Below are 19,431 nucleotides of genomic sequence, written 5' to 3' on the forward strand. Positions count from 1 at the left end.
ATATCGCCTCGTGGTCGGCAGGAGGGGGCAAAGAGCACCACAGCAGAGCTGTATATATATAGCTCCTCCCTTCCCTCCCACCTCAGTCATTCTCTTTGCCTGTGTTAGTGATAGGAAGAGGTAAAGTGAGGTGTTAGTTTAGATTCTTCAATCAAGAGTTTATTATTTTTAGTGTAGTGCCTAAGTGTGCTACTTTGTTTTAGGGTGTAGCCTAGACCAGATCAGTCTCTTCAGTTAAGAAAAAAGAGAAGCATCTGGTGGCTTCAAAGCAATGGTAACTGGAGGGATTCTATTCTCACTGTGCCTCCCATGATGTGTGCTGCCCTTCAGATAATGGTCTTAGCATAATTTAACTAAGACCCAGTATGTCTGCACAGCGCTACAGGAGGGAACTGCAGAACCTCTTGAATGTGGGACTGATCATGTTGTCGCTCAGCTTTCAGGTATGTACAGCTATTTTATTCTGGGACAATCTTAACTCAGAAAAGGGCTGTAGGGGTTGCCTATCGTATGGGGCTTAAACCTGACACAATTTGGTGGTACAGTGTATTTCAAGGGACAATGTGAAATGCTGGCTGTCGGTGTCACGTAGTGGGGCTAACTATGTTCATTTGGCTCCTACGGTGACTTTATTCTAATCAGGGCTGTTGTTTGACGCTGGGGATTGCTAAGGATAATTCTGATAAAGAGGCTCCGTGATGCATGTGTTAACGTGTTACTATGGTTAGCTGCTGTGGGCAGTACTGGGATAAGCGGTTTTAGCTTTAGGGTGTGCGGTCGCTTATAATTTTTCTTTACGGCCATTTTTACTCTGCAAGAGGCCCTCGTTCTGATTACCGCCCACGAGGGGCGGGGCTGATTTCAAGCGCTTCAGACCGGATACGTCTTGAAGCCGCACACTTTCTTCTGGCTGAGATCTGCAGAGGACGTGTTTCCCGGACGCTTGTCGAGACCGCATGGTTATAGTAATTAAAGCAGGCGGTCTTGAGCGTCCGGGTGTTTGGCTGTTTGTGTCACTGTGTCATGGGGGCAGGTAGGCGCCGCAGCGGAGCTGTGGCGAGGTGCACTGGTGTTTAGTTTAGTTTAAAGTTTTGTTAACTTTTTACACTAGTTCTTTTTGTAAAATATATACAAGTGTTTCTAGGCACAGAACGCTTCTAGAGTAAAGCATAACAGTGTTTAGAGCAGCAATTGTAAGCGCATTATAAATCAAACAAGCTTATAGCTGCCTTAGTTTTGAACATAGAACGTTTCCATTTTTCTCTGTTTTTTATATAAAAAAAGAAAAGAAAACCGATTACATATACAGACTGTGCTTTTGTCTTTTATATTAATAGTACCATATTCATTCTTGTTTGGAATATGGATTTGCAAAGTGTCACATGTTCATTATGTTTGAATGCCGATGTGGAACCCCCTGTTACTTTTTGTCTTTCATGTACTGAAAGGACTTTACAGTTTAGAGAACACATTTTCTTTAATAAAAGTTTGTCTTTAGCGAATGCTGCTCAGGATTATGCTGAAGAGGTTCATAGTATGCCGCAGCTTTCTCCCCAAGCGTCACAGCCATTACCGCTCACTCAGGCGACGCCTTGTTCTTCAACTGCGTCTGCTTCATTCACTCTGCAGGATATGGCTGCAGTTATGTCATCCACCCTTTCAGAAGTTTTATCTAAGTTGCCAGCGTTGCAGGGCAAACGTACTAGGAAAGAGGCCCTTGAGGTCCCTGCGACTTCTGATGCTTTGATGGCGATCTCCGATGTACCCTCCCAGGGCTCTGAGGTGGGAGGTACAGAGGCTCTATCTGAGGGGGAACTGTCTGACTCAGGCAGTGCATTGCCCCAGACAGATTCGGACGTCATGTGCTTCAGATTTAAGCTTGAACACCTCTGCCTTTTGCTACGAGAGGTTTTGGTGACTCTGGACGACTGTGACTCTATTGTGGTCCCACCAGAGAAATTGAGTAAGATGGACAGGTACTTAGAGGTTCCTTCTTATTCCAATGTTTTTCCGGTTCCTAAGAGAATTTTGGAAATTATTGCAAGGGAATGGGAGAGACCGGGTATCTCGTTCTCCCCTTCCCCTATTTTTAAGAAAATGTACCCTATAGCTGACACAGTTCGGGATTCTTGGCAGACGGTCCCTAAGGTGGAGGGAGCTATCTCTACCCTGGCTAAGCGTACGACTATACCTATCGAGGACAGTTGTGCTTTCAAAGACCCCATGGATAAGAAGTTGGAGGGTCTTCTCAAAAAACTATATGTTCATTAAGGGTTCTTGTTGCAACCGGCGGCCTGCATTGTAACAATCACGACTGCGGCTGCTTTTTGGTTTCAAGCTCTAAAAGAGTCTCTTAGGACTGAGACTTCTTTGGAGGAAATACAGGATAGAATTAAGACCCTTAAGCTGGCTAATTCTTTTATTACGGATGCTTCCTTTCAGATCACCAAATTGGCGGCTAAGAGTTCGGGTTTCTCCATCTTAGCACGAAGAGCCTTATGGTTAAAATCTTGGTCTGCGGATGTGTCCTCTAAATCCAAGCTTTTGGCTATTCCTTTCAAAGGAAAGACCCTGTTTGGGCCTGACTTGAAAGAGATCATTTCTGACATTACGGGAGGTAAGGGTCACCTCCTCCCTCAAGATAAAACATCTAAGCAAAGGGGACGACAGAGTAATTTTCGTTCCTTTCGAAATTTCAAGGGAGTCCCCTCTTCCTCTTCCGCTAAACTGGAAGGGAATTATGCACAAGCCAAGTCCACCTGGAGACCCAACAAGGCTTGGAACAAGGGTAAACAACCCAAGAAGCCCGCTACTACTACCAAAACAGCATTAAGGGGCGGCCCCCGATCTGTGACCGGATCTAGTAGGGGCAGACGTTCTCTCTTTGTCCAGGCTTGGATAAGAGATGTTCAGGATCCCTGGACACTAGAAATCGTGTCTCAAGGGTATCAGTTGGAGTTCAAAAATTCCTTCCCCAGAGGAAGGTTTCTTCTTTCACGATTGTCTGTCGACCAGACAAAAAGAGAGGCGTTCTTACGCTGTGTAAGAGACCTCTCCTCCATGGGAGTGATATGCCCCGTTCCAATTCAGGGGCAGGGGTTTTACTCAAATTTTGTTGTAGTTCCCAAAAAAGAGGAAACGTTCAGACTCATTTTAGATCTCAAAAGTCTACACAAATTTCTCAGAGTTCCATCCTTCAAGATGGAAACTATTCAGACCATTCTTCCATTGATCCAGGAGGGTCAATATATGACTACCGTTGACTTAAAGGATGCATACCTGCATATTCCTATCCACAGTGATCATCATAAGTTCCTAAGGTTTGCCTTTCTGGACAAACATTTTCAGTTCGTGGCCCTTCCTTTCGGTCTGGCCACGGCACCCAGAATTTTCACAAAGGTTCTTGGGTCTCTGCTGGCGGTTCTCAGGCCGCGGGGCATTGCAGTGACGCCTTATCTGGACAATATTCTGATCCAGGCGTCGTCTTATCAGCTGACAAAGTCTCATACCGACATTGTTCTGTCCTTTCTAAGGACTCATGGGTGGAAGGTGAATCTAGAAAAGAGTTCACTAATTCCACAGACAAGGGTCCCTTTCCTGGGAACTCTAATCGACTCTCTATCCATGAAAATCTTTTTGACGTAAGTCAGAAAGTTAAAGATTCTGAATACATGCCGATCCCTTCAGTCAAATCCTCGACCATCAGTGGCTCAGTGCATGGAGGCAATTGGATTGATGGTGGCTGCAGTGGACATCATTCCGTTTGCTCGTTTTCATCTCAGACCTCTACAACTGAGCATGCTCAGACAATGGAATGGAGATTATGCAAATGTGTCTCCTCAAATAGATCTGGATCAGGAGACAAGGTACTCTCTCCTTTGGTGGTTGTCGCCGGATCATCTGTCCCAAAGGACGTGCTTTCTAAGACCCTCATGGGTGATAGTGACAATGGACGCCAGCCTAATAGGATGGGGTGCAGTCTGGAATTCCCTGAGGGCCCAGGGTGTGTGGACTCGGTCGGAGTCTCTACTTCCCATCAATATTCTGGAATTGAGAGCAATATTCAATGCGCTTCAGGCTTAGCCTCAGTTGGCTTCAGCCAAATTCATCAGATTCCAGTCGGACAACATCACGACTGTGGCTTACATCACTCATCAGGGAGGAACAAGTAGTTCCTTAGCGATGACAGAAGTATCCAAGATAATTCAGTGGGCAGAAACTCACTCTTGTAAGACAGGTCTTTATTTTTCTTAAACTTCAGTCACCTCTGCACCTTGGCTTTTCTTTTCTCTTTCTAACTTCGGTCGAATGACTGGAGTGGAAGGGAAGGGAGGAGCTATATATACAGCTCTGCTGTGGTGCTCTTTGCCTCCTCCTGCTGACCAGGAGGCGATATCCCATAAGTAAGGATGAAATCCGTAGACTCGTCATATCGTAAAAGAAACAAATTTATCAGGTAAGCATAAATTTCCCTTTTTCTTAGTCTACCAATATGGTTCCCGGGTGTGAACTGCAATGCTAGTTGTAGCATGCCATTGACGTGCGCTTCTGGACTATGCCCTTTTACAAGGAGTCTAGCAAATGAGCCATATCTCTCACTTGGAACTAGAATATCACTACATTTTAATGAATTTGTAAACATGTAGACAGAGACACTTTTGATGGCCTGCTACAACAAGCATAGCAATTTGACACAAAAGCAAGGTATGTTACAGCGAAAACAGCTAAATGAATAATGAATGTATACTGCAATTTTTTATTTACATTTTTATTCATTATTGTTTCATAGGGAATTACATTTTACTTTAATGTCCTTACATGCTCATTTAATTGTTGCTTAGATATAAATAATTGCACTGCAGTAATAATAATATATTTTATTCTGCTTGTGCTTTGTTTTTTTTTACCCTAACTGGTTGCTCCAGATATCTTGTCTAACAGCTCTCAGCAGCTCTTCTCTAGTTGCACAGCAAAGTTTGCTGATGGGCAGCAGTGCTCTGTACCTGTATTTGACATTACGCACCAGACACCTCTATGTGAGGAACATGCCAAGAAAATGGTAAGTTACCCACTATTACTGTAAAAGGGACATGAAACCCAACATTTTTCTTTCATGATTCAAATAGAGAATGTGATTTTAAACAACTTTCCAATTTACTTTTCTTTTTTAAGACACGATGAGTCCACGGATCATCTTAATTACTAATGGGATATTCACCTCCTGGTCAGCAGGAGGAGGCAAAGAGCACCACAGCAGAGCTGTTAAATAGCTCCTTCCTTCCCTCCCACTCCAGGTAAAGTGAGGTGTTAGATTAGATTCTTCAATCAAGAGTTTATTATTTTTAAAGTAGTGCAAGATTGTGCTGCTTTGTTCTAGGGTGTAGCCGTAGTCCATATCAGTCTCTGCAGTAGAGCTTTGGTGGCTTTAGAGCAATGGGAACTTGTGGGACATAATTCTCACTGCGCCTCCCATATTCTGCTGCCCTAACCCTGAAAACCTGAGGCATTTTTACTCAGGCATTTCGTTTATTTACAGGTCCATGGGAGGGAGAGGACCTCTTAAACCTGGGAACTGCCTGGCAGCAAGAAAATGAGGTAAGTGCTAACTTCTTTTCTGGGGGTAGAGGATCTCAGAGAAAGTTTGGGCACTTTGTTAATTTTTCTTCTAACCTCATTACACTTGGTTTCAGATTCTCCTAGTTTTAGTAGGGGACATTAAGGCAGTTAGGACACAGGCACTGGCATGTTTTTAATTTCCAGGCGGTCTCATCTAATAATAATGCCGCCTGGGTGATTACATATGGGTTTGCTTTGCGGTGTGTGCTCTTAGACATGTGGAGTTGTCTATCAAGCCTAAAGGGGTCTGACGACACAGAAACTGTGAAAATCCTATAGCGGGACATCAAATGCATAGAGGAAACTTTGCAAAACAGTAGCTGTTCAGTTTGTTCGCTTGCTCCCGGTGGCTATGTTTAGCCTTCGGTGACCAGGAGATTTCATATTGAATTTTTAATCATTTATATGGTATATAGCTGTTACAATGTGAGTGTAGCGAGAGATAACAGCGGACTAGCCTCTTTTAAATTGAGTACAGTTCTATCCTTTCAATTGCATAAGGTCTAGACTGTTGCTCCGGTGCATTTACTCACATAATGGCGACCGGGAGTAGGCTTGAGTATCGCCCACGAGTGGCGGAGCTTGTAAATAGCACCAAGGTATTCTTTCCTCCCTCCTAACAGTTCTGATTATACGCTAGGAGTGGAGGATGGCGCCGTACAGAAAACTTTTCCTTTCTAACACTACAGGTTTTCGGAAGTCAAAAAGGAATTCTTGTCTAAATGCTTGCGCTTCAGACAGCACTATGATAAGTTCAGGATTTGTATAGGGAGGCTGTCTAACACCTCAGCAGGGGCAAGCTGAGGTATAGACAGAGTTTAACAGTACTGACGATTCTTTCATTCATGTTTAGCTATGTCTGCCCTTGTAATAATAAAGATGAGTTACTTTTTAACATTTAAGGAGAGTATCACTTGCTATATGTTATTTTTTACTAGCAACTGGTTAAGTCTTTATTTAATTACTCTGCTATATGTGAAGCAGGTTGCTTAAAGACGTGTACATTAATTTCTTTCATGTAATTAGCAAGAGTCCATGAGCTAGTGACGTATGGGATATACATTCCTACCAGGAGGGGCAAAGTTTCCCAAGCCTTAAAATGCCTATAAATACACCCCTCACCACACCCACTAATCAGTTTTACAAACTTTGCCTCCTATGGAGGTGGTGAAGTAAGTTTGTGCTAGATTCTACGTTGATATGCGCTCCGCAGCAGGTTGGAGCCCGGTTTTCCTCTCAGCATGCAGTGAATGTCAGAGGGATGTGAGGAGAGTATTGCCTATTTGAATGCAATGATCTCCTTCTACGGGGTCTATTTCATAGGTTCTCTGTTATCGGTCGTAGAGATTCATCTCTTACCTCCCTTTTCAGATCGACGATATACTCTTATATATATATATATATATATACCATTACCTCTGCTGTTTTTCGTTTCAGTACTGGTTTGGCTTTCTACAAACATGTAGATGAGTGTCCTGGGGTAAGTAAGTCTTATTTTCTGTGACACTCTAAGCTATGGTTGGGCACTTTTTTATAAAGTTCTAAATATATGTATTCAAACATTTATTTGCCTTGACTCAGGATGTTCAACATTCCTTATTTTCAGACAGTCAGTTTCATATTTGGGATAATGCATTTGAATCAATCATTTTTTCTTACCTTAAAAAATTTGACTTTTTCCCTGTGGGCTGTTAGGCTCGCGGGGGCTGAAAATGCTTCATTTTATTGCGTCATTCTTGGCGCGGACTTTTTTGGCGCAAAATTTTTTTTCTGTTTCCGGCGTCATACGTGTCGCCGGAAGTTGCGTCATTTTTGACGTTCTTTTGCGTCAAAAGTGTCGGCGTTCCGGATGTGGCGTCATTTTTGGCGCCAAAAGCATTTAGGCGCCAAATAATATGGGCGTCTTATTTGGCGCTAAAAAAATATGGGCGTCACTTTTGTCTCCACATTATTTAAGTCTCATTATTTATTGCTTCTGGTTGCTAGAAGCTTGTTCACTGGCATTTTTTTCCCATTCCTGAAACTGTCATTTAAGGAATTTGATCAATTTTGCTTTATATGTTGTTTTTTCTATTACATATCGCAAGATGTTCCACGTTGCAACTGAGTCAGAAGATACTTCAGGAAAATCGCTGCCCGGTGCTGGAGCTACCAAAGCTAAGTGTATCACTTTTGGTATCTGTTCCTTCAGCTGTTGTTTGTATTAAATGTTATGACAAACTTGTTAATGCAGATAAAATTTCCTTTAGTACTGTTACATTACCTGTTGCTGTTCCGTCAACATCTAATACTCAGAGTGTTCCTGATAACATAAGAGATTTTGTTTCTAAATCCATTAAGAAGGCTATGTCTGTTATTTCTCCTTCTAGTATACATAAAAGTCTTTTAAAACTTCTCTTTTTTCAGATGAATTTTTAAATGAACATCATCATTCTGATACTGATAATGGTTCTTCTGGTTCAGAGTTTTCTGTCTCAGAGGTTGATGCTGATAAATCTTTGTATTTGTTCAAGATGGAATTTATTCGTTCTTTATTTAAAGAAGTATTAATTGCATTATAAATAGAGGATTCTGGTCCTCTTGATACTAAAACTAAACGTTTCAATAAGGTTTTTTAATCTCCTATAGTTATTCCAGAAGTGTTTCCTGTCCCTGATGCTATTTCTGAAGTAATTTCCAGGGAATGGAATAATTTGGGTAATTCATTTACTCCTTTTAAAACGTTTTAAGCAATTATATCCTGTGCCATCTGACAGATTAGAGTTTGGGACAAAATCCCTAAGGTTAATGGGGCTGTCTCTACTCCTGCTATATTTTTAGCGGATGTTGCTGCAGCTTCAACTTTTTGGTTAGAAGCTTTAGCGCAACAAGTAACAGATCATAATTCTCATAGCATTATTATTCTATATCATGCTAATTATTTTATTTGTGATGCCATCTTTGATATCATTAGAATTGATGTCAGGTATATGTCTCTAACTATTTTAGCTAGAAGAGCTTTATGGCTTAAAACTTGGAATGCTGATATGTCAACTTTGCTATCCCTTTCCTTCCAGGGTAATAAATTATTCGGTTCTCAGTTGGATTCTTTTATCTCAACTGTTACTGGAAGGAAGGGAACAAAAGCCTGATCCTTCATCCTCAGGAGCGGTATCAGTTTGGAAACCTTCTTCACTTTGGAATATATCCAAGCCTTATAGAAACCCAAAGCCAGCTCCTAAGTCCCCATGAAGGTGCGGCCCTCATTCCAGCTCAGCAGGTATGGGGCAGTTTACGTTCTTTTCAATTTAAGGTCCTTTTTTCCATCTGGATCTCAAATCTTTAAATTTAAGGGTATGGAGATTGAACGCTTGATTCTTGGTCAAAGAGGTTTCTCTGACTCTGTGATTAATACTATGTTACAGGCTCGTAAATCTGTATCTAGAAAGATATATTATAGAGTCTGGAAGACTTATATTTCTTAGTGTCTTCTCCTCATTTTTCCTGGCATTCTTTTAGAATTCCGAGAATTTTTTTACAGTTTCTTCAGGATGGTTTAGATAAAGGTTTGTCCGCAAGTTCCTTGACAGGACAAATCTCTGCCCTTTCTGTTCTTTTTCACAGAAAGATTGCTAATCTTCCTGATATTCATTGTTTTGTACAAGACTTGGTTCGTATAAAACCTGTCATTCAGTCAATTTCTCCTCCTTGGAGTTTGAATTTGGTTCTGGGGGCTCTTCTAGCTCCTCCTTTTGAACCCATGCATTCATTTGGACATTAAACTTCTTTCTTGGAAAGTTTTGTTTCTTTTGGCCATCTCTTCTGCCAGAAGAGTCTCTGAATTATCTGCTCTTTCTTGTGAGTCTCCTTTTCTGATTTTTCATCAGGATAAGGCGGTGTTGCGAACTTCTTTTGAATTTTTTCCTAAGGTTGTGTATTCTAACAACATTAGTAGAGAAATTGTGGTTCCTTCATTCTGTCCTAATCCTAAGAATTCTAAGGAGAAATCATTGCATTCTTTGGATGTTGTTAGAGCTTTGTAATATTATGTTGAAGCTACTAAGTCTTTCCGAAAGACTTCTAGTCTATGTTTCATCTTTTCTGGTTCTAGAAAAAGCCAGAAAGCTTCTGCCATTTCTTTGGCATCTTGGTTGAAATCTTTAATTCATCATGCCTATGTCGAGTCGGGTAAAACGCCGCCTCAAAGGATTACAGCTCATTCTACTAGGTCAGTTTCTACTTCCTGGGCGTTTAGGAATGAAGCTTCGGTTGATCAGATTTGCAAAGCAGCAACTTGGTCCTCTTTGCATACTTTTACTAAATTCTACCATTTTGATGTGTTTTCTTCTTCTGAAGCAGTTTTTGGTAGAAAAGTACTTCAGGCAGCGGTTTCAGTTTGAATCTTCTGCTTATGTTTTCATTAACCTTTATTTTGGGTGTGGATTATTTTCAGCAGGAATTGGCTGTCTTTATTTTATCCCTCCCTCTCTAGTGACTCTTGCGTGGAAAGATCCACATCTTGGGTAGTCATTATCCCATACGTCACTAGCTCATGGACTCTTGCTAATTACATGAAAGAAAACATAATTTATGTAAGAACTTACCTGATAAATTCATTTCTTTCATATTAGCAAGAGTCCATGAGGCCCACCCTTTTTGTGGTGGTTATGATTTTTTTGTATAAAGCACAATTATTCCAATTCCTTATTTTATATGCTTTCGCACTTTTTTCTTATCACCCCACTTCTTGGCTATTCGTTAAACTGATTTGTGGGTGTGGTGAGGGGTGTATTTATAGGCATTTTAAGGTTTGGGAAACTTTGCCCCTCCTGGTAGGAATGTATATCCCATACGTCACTAGCTCATGGACTCTTGCTAATATGAAAGAAATGAATTTATCAGGTAAGTTCTTACATAAATTATGTTTTTTCTCTCACACATGCAGTGCCCTGCGGTTCCTTGCCATTTCCATCTGGAATTGCTGCACAAGAAATTTTATGGCGATGTCTATGAACAGCAATGTCGGCTTCTAATTTAGCTTGCCTCTGCACACAGAAATAAGTTACTTTTAAAATTTAAAGAGACAGTAGTGTTTTTTTATTAAAAATTTTCACACTTTTCTGAACCTACTCCTTTTAGGGAGTTTGCTGTTTAGGAGTCTGTTAACTTTTTTCTCCTATAGTGTCCCACAAATTTTTTATAGTCCACATGCAGTACCCTGTGATTCCTCTCACACTCCTCACATGATAGGGAACATTACTAGAGGATTATTTTCAATCATCTAGGGCGATTGATTCAGTGGTTGCTATTCCGTCTGGTTCTTCCCTGTTACCTGAAAGAGGAAGATACTTCGGGATTATCTGAGAGAGTATTCTCAGGCTCAGATGAATATTATTTTTATTTGATCCTGAGGTTGTTTTTCTGTCAGTTTTTTTAACTTGAACACCTCCATTTCTTTCATGTAATTAGCAAGAGTCCATGAGCTAGTGACGTATGGGATATACATTCCTACCAGGAGGGGCAAAGTTTCCCAAACCTCAAAATGCCTATAAATACACCCCTCACCACACCCACAAATCAGTTTTACAAACTTTGCCTCCTATGGAGGTGGTGAAGTAAGTTTGTGCTAGATTCTACGTTGATATGCGCTCCGCAGCAGGTTGGAGCCCGGTTTTCCTCTCGGCGTGCAGTGAATGTCAGAGGGATGTGAGGAGAGTATTGCCTATTTGAATTCAATGATCTCCTTCTACGGGGTCTATTTCATAGGTTCTCTGTTATCGGTCGTAGAGATTCATCTCTTACCTCCCTTTTCAGATCGACGATATACTCTTATATATACCATTACCTCTGCTGATTCTCGTTTCAGTACTGGTTTGGCTTTCTACTATATGTAGATGAGTGTCCTGGGGTAAGTAAGTCTTATTTTCTGTGACACTCCTAGCTATGGTTGGGCACTTTGTTTATAAAGTTCTAAATATATGTATTCAAACATTTATTTGCCTTGACTCAGAATGTTCAACTTTCCTTATTTTCAGTTTCATATTTGGGATAATGCATTTTAATTTAACATTTTTTACCTTAAAATTTGACTTTTTCCCTGTGGGCTGTTAGGCTCGCGGGGGCTGAAAATGCTTCATTTTATTGCGTCATTCTTGGCGCAGACTTTTTTGGCGCAAAAATTCTATTTCCGTTTCCGGCGTCATACGTGTCGCCGGAAGTTGCGTCATTTTTTGACGTTATTTTGCGCCAAAAATGTCGGCGTTCCGGACGTGGCATCATTTTTGGCGCCAGAAAGCATTTAGGCGCCAAATAATGTGGGCGTCTTATTTGGCGCGAAAAAATATGGGCGTCACTTTTGTCTCCACATTATTTAAGTCTCATTTTTTATTGCTTCTGGTTGCTAGAAGCTTGTTCTTTGGCATTTTTTCCCATTCCTGAAACTGTCATTTAAGGAATTTGATCAATTTTGCTTTATATATATGTTGTTTTTTCTCTTACATATTGCAAGATGTCTCACGTTGCATCTGAGTCAGAAGTTACTACAGGAAAATCGCTGTCAAGTGCTGAATCTACCAAAGCTAAGTGTATCTGCTGTAAACTTTTGGTAGCTATTCCTCCAGCTGTTGTTTGTATTGATTGTCATGACAAACTTGTTAAAGCAGATAATATTTCCTTTAGTAAAGTACCATTGCCTGTTGCAGTTCCTTCAACATCTAAGGTGCAGAATGTTCCTGATAATATAAGAGATTTTGTTTCTGAATCCATAAAGAAGGCTATGTCTGTTATTTCTCCTTCTAGTAAACGTAAAAAATCTTTTAAAACTCCTCTCCCTACAGATGAATTTTTAAATGAACATCATCATTCTGATTCTGATGATTCCTCTGGTTCAGAGGATTCTGTCTCAGAGGTTGATGCTGATAAATCTTCATATTTATTTAAAATGGAATTTATTCGTTCTTTACTTAAAGAAGTACTAATTGCTTTAGAAATAGAGGATTCTGGTCCTCTTGATACTAATTCTAAACGTTTAGATAAGGTATTTAAAGCTCCTGTGGTTATTCCAGAAGTTTTTCCTGTTCCTAATGCTATTTCTGCAGTAATCTCCAAAGAATGGGATAATTTGGGTAATTCATTTACTCCTTCTAAACGTTTTAAGCAATTATATCCTGTGCCGTCTGACAGATTAGAATTTTGGGACAAGATCCCTAAAGTTGATGGGGCTATTTCTACCCTTGCTAAACGTACTACTATTCCTACGTCAGATGGTACTTCGTTTAAGGATCCTCTAGATAGGAAAATTGAATCCTTTCTAAGAAAAGCTTATCTGTGTTCAGGTAATCTTCTTAGACCTGCTATATCTTTGGCTGATGTTGCTGCAGCTTCAACTTTTTGGTTGGAAACTTTAGCGCAACAAGTAACACATCGTGATTCTCATGATATTATTATTCTTCTTCAGCATGCTAATAATTTTATCTGTGATGCCATTTTTGATATTATCAGAGTTGATGTCAGGTTTATGTCTCTAGCTATTTTAGCTAGAAGAGCTTTATGGCTTAAAACTTGGAATGCTGATATGGCTTCTAAATCAACTTTACTTTCCATTTCTTTCCAGGGTAACAAATTATTTGGTTCTCAGTTGGATTCCATTATTTCAACTGTTACTGGTGGGAAAGGAACTTTTTTACCACAGGATAAAAAATCTAAAGGTAAAAACAGGGCTAATAATCGTTTTCGTTCCTTTCGTTTCAACAAAGAACAAAAGCCTGATCCTTCATCCTCAGGAGCAGTTTCAGTTTGGAGACCATCTCCAGTCTGGAATAAATCCAAGCCAGCTAGAAAGGCAAAGCCTGCTTCTAAGTCCACATGAAGGTGCGGCCCTCATTCCAGCTCAGCTGGTAGGGGGCAGGTTACGTTTTTTCAAGGAAATTTGGATCAATTCTGTTCACAATCTTTGGATTCAGAGCATTGTTTCAGAAGGGTACAGAATTGGTTTCAAGTTGAGACCTCCTGCAAAGAGATTTTTTCTTTCCCGTGTCCCAGTAAATCCAGTAAAAGCTCAAGCATTTCTGAAATGTGTTTCAGATCTAGAGTTGACTGGAGTAATTATGCCAGTTCCCGTTCCGGAACAGGGGATGGGGTTTTATTCAAATCTCTTCATTGTACCAAAGAAGGAGAATTCTTTCAGACCAGTTCTGGATCTAAAAATATTGAATCGTTATGTAAGGATACCAACCTTCAAGATGGTAACTGTAAGGACTATCTTACCTTTTGTTCAGCAAGGGAATTATATGTCCACAATAGATTTACAGGATGCATATCTGCATATTCCGATTCATCCAGATCATTATCAGTTCCTGAGATTCTCGTTTCTGGACAAGCATTACCAATTTGTGGCTCTGCCGTTTGGCCTAGCTACAGCTCCAAGAATTTTTACAAAGGTTCTCGGTGCCCTGCTGTCTGTAATCAGAGAACAGGGTATTGTGGTATTTCCTTATTTGGACGATATCTTGGTACTTGCTCAGTCTTTACATTTAGCAGAATCTGATACGAATCGACTTGTGTTGTTTCTTCAAGATCATGGTTGGAGGATCAATTTACCAAAAAGTTCTTTGATTCCTCAGACAAGGGTAACCTTTCTGGGTTTCCAGATGGATTCAGTGTCCATGACTCTGTCTTTAACAGACAAGAGACGTCTAAAGTTGATTACAGCTTGTCGAAACCTTCAGTCTCAATCATTCCCTTCGGTAGCCTTATGCATGGAAATTCTAGGTCTTATGACTGCTGCATCGGACGCGATCCCCTTTGCTCGTTTTCACATGCGACCTATTCAGCTCTGTATGCTGAAGCAATGGTGCAAGGATTACACGAAGATATCTCAATTAATATCTTTAAAACCGATTGTTCGACACTCTCTAACATGGTGGACAGATCACCATCGTTTAATTCAGGGGGCTTCTTTTGTGCTTCCGACCTGGACTGTAATTTCAACAGATGCAAGTCTCACAGGTTGGGGAGCTGTGTGGGGATCTCTGACGGCACAAGGAGTTTGGGAATCTCAGGAGGTGAGATTACCGATCAATATTTTGGAACTCCGTGCAATTTTCAGAGCTCTTCAGTTTTGGCCTCTTCTGAAGAGAGAATCGTTCATTTGTTTTCAGACAGACAATGTCACAACTGTGGCATACATCAATCATCAAGGAGGGACTCACAGTCCTCTGGCTATGAAAGAAGTATCTCGAATTTTGGTTTGGGCGGAATCCAGCTCCTGTCTAATCTCTGCGGTTCATATCCCAGGTGTAGACAATTGGGAAGCGGATTATCTCAGTCGCCAAACGTTGCATCCGGGCGAATGGTCTCTTCACCCAGAGGTATTTCTTCAGATTGTTCAAATGTGGGAATTTCCAGAAATAGATCTGATGGCGTCCCATCTAAACAAGAAACTTCCCAGGTATCTGTCCAGATCCCGGGATCCTCAGGCGGAGGCAGTGGATGCATTATCACTTCCTTGGAAGTATCATCCTGCCTATATCTTTCCGCCTCTAGTTCTTCTTCCAAGAGTAATCTCCAAGATTCTGAAGGAATGCTCGTTTGTTCTGCTGGTAGCTCCGGCATGGCCTCACAGGTTTTGGTATGCGGATCTTGTCCGGATGGCCTCTTGCCAACCGTGGACTCTTCCGTTAAGACCAGACCTTCTGTCACAAGGTCCTTTTTTCCATCAGGATCTGAAATCCTTAAATTTAAAGGTATGGAGATTGAACGCTTGATTCTTGGTCAAAGAGGTTTCTCTGACTCTGTGATTAATACTATGTTACAGGCTCGTAAATCTGTATCTCGAGAGATATATTATAGAGTCTGGAAGACTTATATTTCTTGGTGTCTTTCTCATCATTTTTCCTGGCATTCTTTTAGAATACCGAGAATTTTACAGTTTCTTCAGGATGGTTTAGATAAGGGTTTGTCCGCAAGTTCTTTGAAAGGACAAATCTCTGCTCTTTCTGTTCTTTTTCACAGAAAGATTGCTATTCTTCCTGATATTCATTGTTTTGTACAAGCTTTGGTTCGTATAAAACCTGTCATTAAGTCAATTTCTCCTCCTTGGAGTTTGAATTTGGTTCTGGGAGCTCTTCAAGCTCCTCCGTTTGAACCTATGCATTCATTGGACATTAAATTACTTTCTTGGAAAGTTTTGTTCCTTTTGGCCATCTCTTCTGCCAGAAGAGTTTCTGAATTATCTGCTCTTTCTTGTGAGTCTCCTTTTCTGATTTTTCATCAGGATAAGGCGGTGTTGCGAACTTCTTTTGAATTTTTACCTAAAGTTGTGAATTCCAACAACATTAGTAGAGAAATTGTGGTTCCTTCATTATGTCCTAATCCTAAGAATTCTAAGGAGAAATCGTTGCATTCTTTGGATGTTGTTAGAGCTTTGAAATATTATGTTGAAGCTACGAAATCTTTTCGTATGACTTCTAGTCTATTTGTTATCTTTTCCGGTTCTAGAAAAGGCCAGAAAGCTTCTGCCATTTCTTTGGCATCTTGGTTGAAATCTTTAATTCATCTTGCCTATGTTGAGTCGGGTAAAACTCCGCCTCAGAGATTTACAGCTCATTCTACTAGGTCAGTTTCTACTTCCTGGGCGTTTAGGAATGAAGCTTCGGTTGACCAGATCTGCAAAGCAGCAACTTGGTCCTCTTTGCATACTTTTACTAAATTCTACCATTTTGATGTATTTTCTTCTTCTGAAGCAGTTTTTGGTAGAAAAGTACTTCAGGCAGCGGTTTCAGTTTGAATCTTCTGCTTATGTTTTTCGTTAAACTTTATTTTGGGTGTGGATTATTTTCAGCAGGAATTGGCTGTCTTTATTTTATCCCTCCCTCTCTAGTGACTCTTGTGTGGAAAGATCCACATCTTGGGTAGTCATTATCCCATACGTCACTAGCTCATGGACTCTTGCTAATTACATGAAAGAAAACATAATTTATGTAAGAACTTACCTGATAAATTCATTTCTTTCATATTAGCAAGAGTCCATGAGGCCCGCCCTTTTTTTTTTTTTTTTGTGGTGGTTATGATTTTGTATAAAGCACAATTATTCCAATTCCTTATTTTATATGCTTCCGCACTTTTTTATCACCCCACTTCTTGGCTATTCGTTAAACTGAATTGTGGGTGTGGTGAGGGGTGTATTTATAGGCATTTTGAGGTTTGGGAAACTTTGCCCCTCCTGGTAGGAATGTATATCCCATACGTCACTAGCTCATGGACTCTTGCTAATATGAAAGAAATGAATTTATCAGGTAAGTTCTTACATAAATTATGTTATTTATTCAAAATGGAATTTATTCGTTCTTTACTTAAAGAAGTCTTAATTGCATTAGAAATAGAGGATTCTGGTCCTCTTGATACTAAATCTAAACGTTTAAATAAGGTTTTTAAATCTCCTGTAGTTATTCCAGAAGTTTTTCTTGTCCCTGATGCTATTTCTGAAGTAATCTCCAGGGAATGGAATAATTTGGGTAATTCATTTACTCCTTCTAAACGTTTTAAGCAATTATATCCTGTGCCAGCAGACAGATTAGAGTTTTGGGACAAAATCCCTAAAGTTGATGGGGCTATCTCTACTCTTGCTAAACGTACTACTATTCCTACGGCAGATAGTACTTCCTTTAAGGATCCTTTAGATAGAAAGATTGAATCCTTTCTAAGAAAAGCTTACTTATGTTCAGGTAATCTTCTTAGACCAGCTATATCTTTAGCGGATGTTGCTGCAGCTTCAACTTTTTGGTTAGAAGCTTTAGCGCAACAAGTAACAGATCATAATTCTCATAGCATTGTTAATCTTCTTCAACATGCTAATAACTTTATTTGTGATGCCATCTTTGATATCATTAGAGTCGATGTCAGGTATATGTCTCTAGCTATTTTAGCTAGAAGAGCTTTATGGCTTAAAACTTGGAATGCTGATATGTCTTCTAAGTCAACTTTGCTTTCCTTTTCTTTCCAGGGTAATACATTATTTGGTTCTCAGTTGGATTCTATTATCTCAACTGTTACTGGTGGGAAAGGAACTTTTTTACCACAGGATAAAAAATTTAAAGGTAAATTTAGGTCTAATAATCGTTTTCGTTCCTTTCGTCACAATAAGGAACAAAAGCCTGATTCTTCACCCACAGGAGCGGTATCAGTTTGGAAACCATCTCCAGTCTGGAATAAATCCAAGCCTTTTAGAAAACCAAAGCCAGCTCCCAAGTCCACATGAAGGTACGGCCCTCATTCCAGCCCAGCTGGTAGGGGGCAGATTACGTTTTTTCAAAGAAATTTGGTTCAATTCAATTCACAATCTTTGGATTCAGAACATTGTTTCAGAAGGGTACAGAATTGGCTTCAAGATAAGGCCTCCTGCAAAGAGATTTTTTCTTTCCCGTGTCCCAGTAAATCCAGCGAAAGCTCAAGCATTTCTGAAATGTGTTTCAGATCTAGAGTTGGCTGGAGTAATTATGCCAGTTCCAGTTCTGGAACAGGGGCTGGGGTTTTATTCAAATCTCTTCATTGTACCAAAGAAGGAGAATTCCTTCAGACCAGTTCTGGATCTAAAAATATTGAATCGTTATGTAAGGATACCAACATTCAAAATGGTAACTATAAGGACTATCCTGCCTTTTGTTCAGCAAGGGCATTATATGTCCACAATAGATTTACAGGATGCATATCTGCATATTCCGATTCATCCAGATCACTATCAGTTTCTGAGATTCTCTTTCCTAGACAAGCATTACCAGTTTGTGGCTCTGCCGTTTGGCCTAGCAACAGCTCCAAGAATTTTTACAAAGGTTCTCGGTGCCCTTCTGTCTGTATTCAGAGAACAGGGTATTGTGGTATTTCCTTATTTGGACGATATCTTGGTACTTGCTCAGTCTTCACATTTAGCAGAATCTCATACGAATCGACTTGTGTTGTTTCTTCAAGATCATGGTTGGAGGATCAATTTACCGAAAAGTTCATTGATTCCTCAGACAAGGGTAACCTTTTTAGGTTTCCAGATAGATTCAGTGTCCATGACTCTGTCTCTGACAGACAAGAGACGTCTAAAATTGATCTCAGCTTGTAGAAACCTTCAATCACAATCATTCCCTTCGGTAGCCTTATGCATGGAAATTCTAGGTCTTATGACTGCTGCATCGGACGCGATCCCCTTTGCTCGTTTTCACATGCGACCTCTTCAGCTCTGTATGCTGAACCAGTGGTGCAGGGATTACACAAAGATATCTCAATTAATATCTTTAAAACCGATTGTACGACACTCTCTGACGTGGTGGACAGATCACCATTGTTTAGTTCAGGGGGCTTCTTTTGTTCTTCCGACCTGGACTGTAATTTCAACAGATGCAAGTCTGACAGGTTGGGGAGCTGTTTGGGGGTCTCTGACAGCACAAGGGGTTTGGGAATCTCAGGAGGTGAGATTACCTATCAATATTTTGGAACTCTGTGCGATTTTCAGAGCTCTTCAGTCATGGCTTCTTGTAAAGAGAGTATCGTTCATTTGTTTTCAGACAGACAATGTCACAACTGTGGCATACATCAATCATCAAGGAGGGACTCACAGTCCTCTGGCTATGAAATAAGTATCTCGAATACTGGTATGGGCGGAATCCAGCTCCTGTCTAGTTTCTGCGGTTCATATCCCAGGTATAGACAATTGGGAAGCGGATTATCTCAGTCGCCAAACGTTACATCCGGGCGAATGGTCTCTTCACACAGAGGTATTTCTTCAGATTGTTCAAATGTGGGGACTTCCAGAAATAGATCTGATGGCTTCTCATCTAAACAAGAAACCTCCCA

General features: G+C 40.4%; 1 protein-coding gene across 1 annotated transcript in view; it reads left to right on the forward strand.

Annotated features, from left to right (window-relative positions):
* Nucleotides 1–19,431, forward strand: part of INO80D (INO80 complex subunit D) — a 395,094-nt gene that overhangs the window by 325,157 nt on the left and 50,506 nt on the right. Inside the window, exon 8 of the mRNA XM_053698654.1 lies at nt 4,926–5,059. Coding sequence (XP_053554629.1) covers nt 4,926–5,059 — 134 coding nt within the window. The remainder of the gene's footprint in view (nt 1–4,925; nt 5,060–19,431) is intronic.

Source organism: Bombina bombina, chromosome 1, assembly GCF_027579735.1.
Source record: "Bombina bombina isolate aBomBom1 chromosome 1, aBomBom1.pri, whole genome shotgun sequence".
In the NCBI taxonomy this organism is placed as follows: domain Eukaryota; kingdom Metazoa; phylum Chordata; class Amphibia; order Anura; family Bombinatoridae; genus Bombina; species Bombina bombina.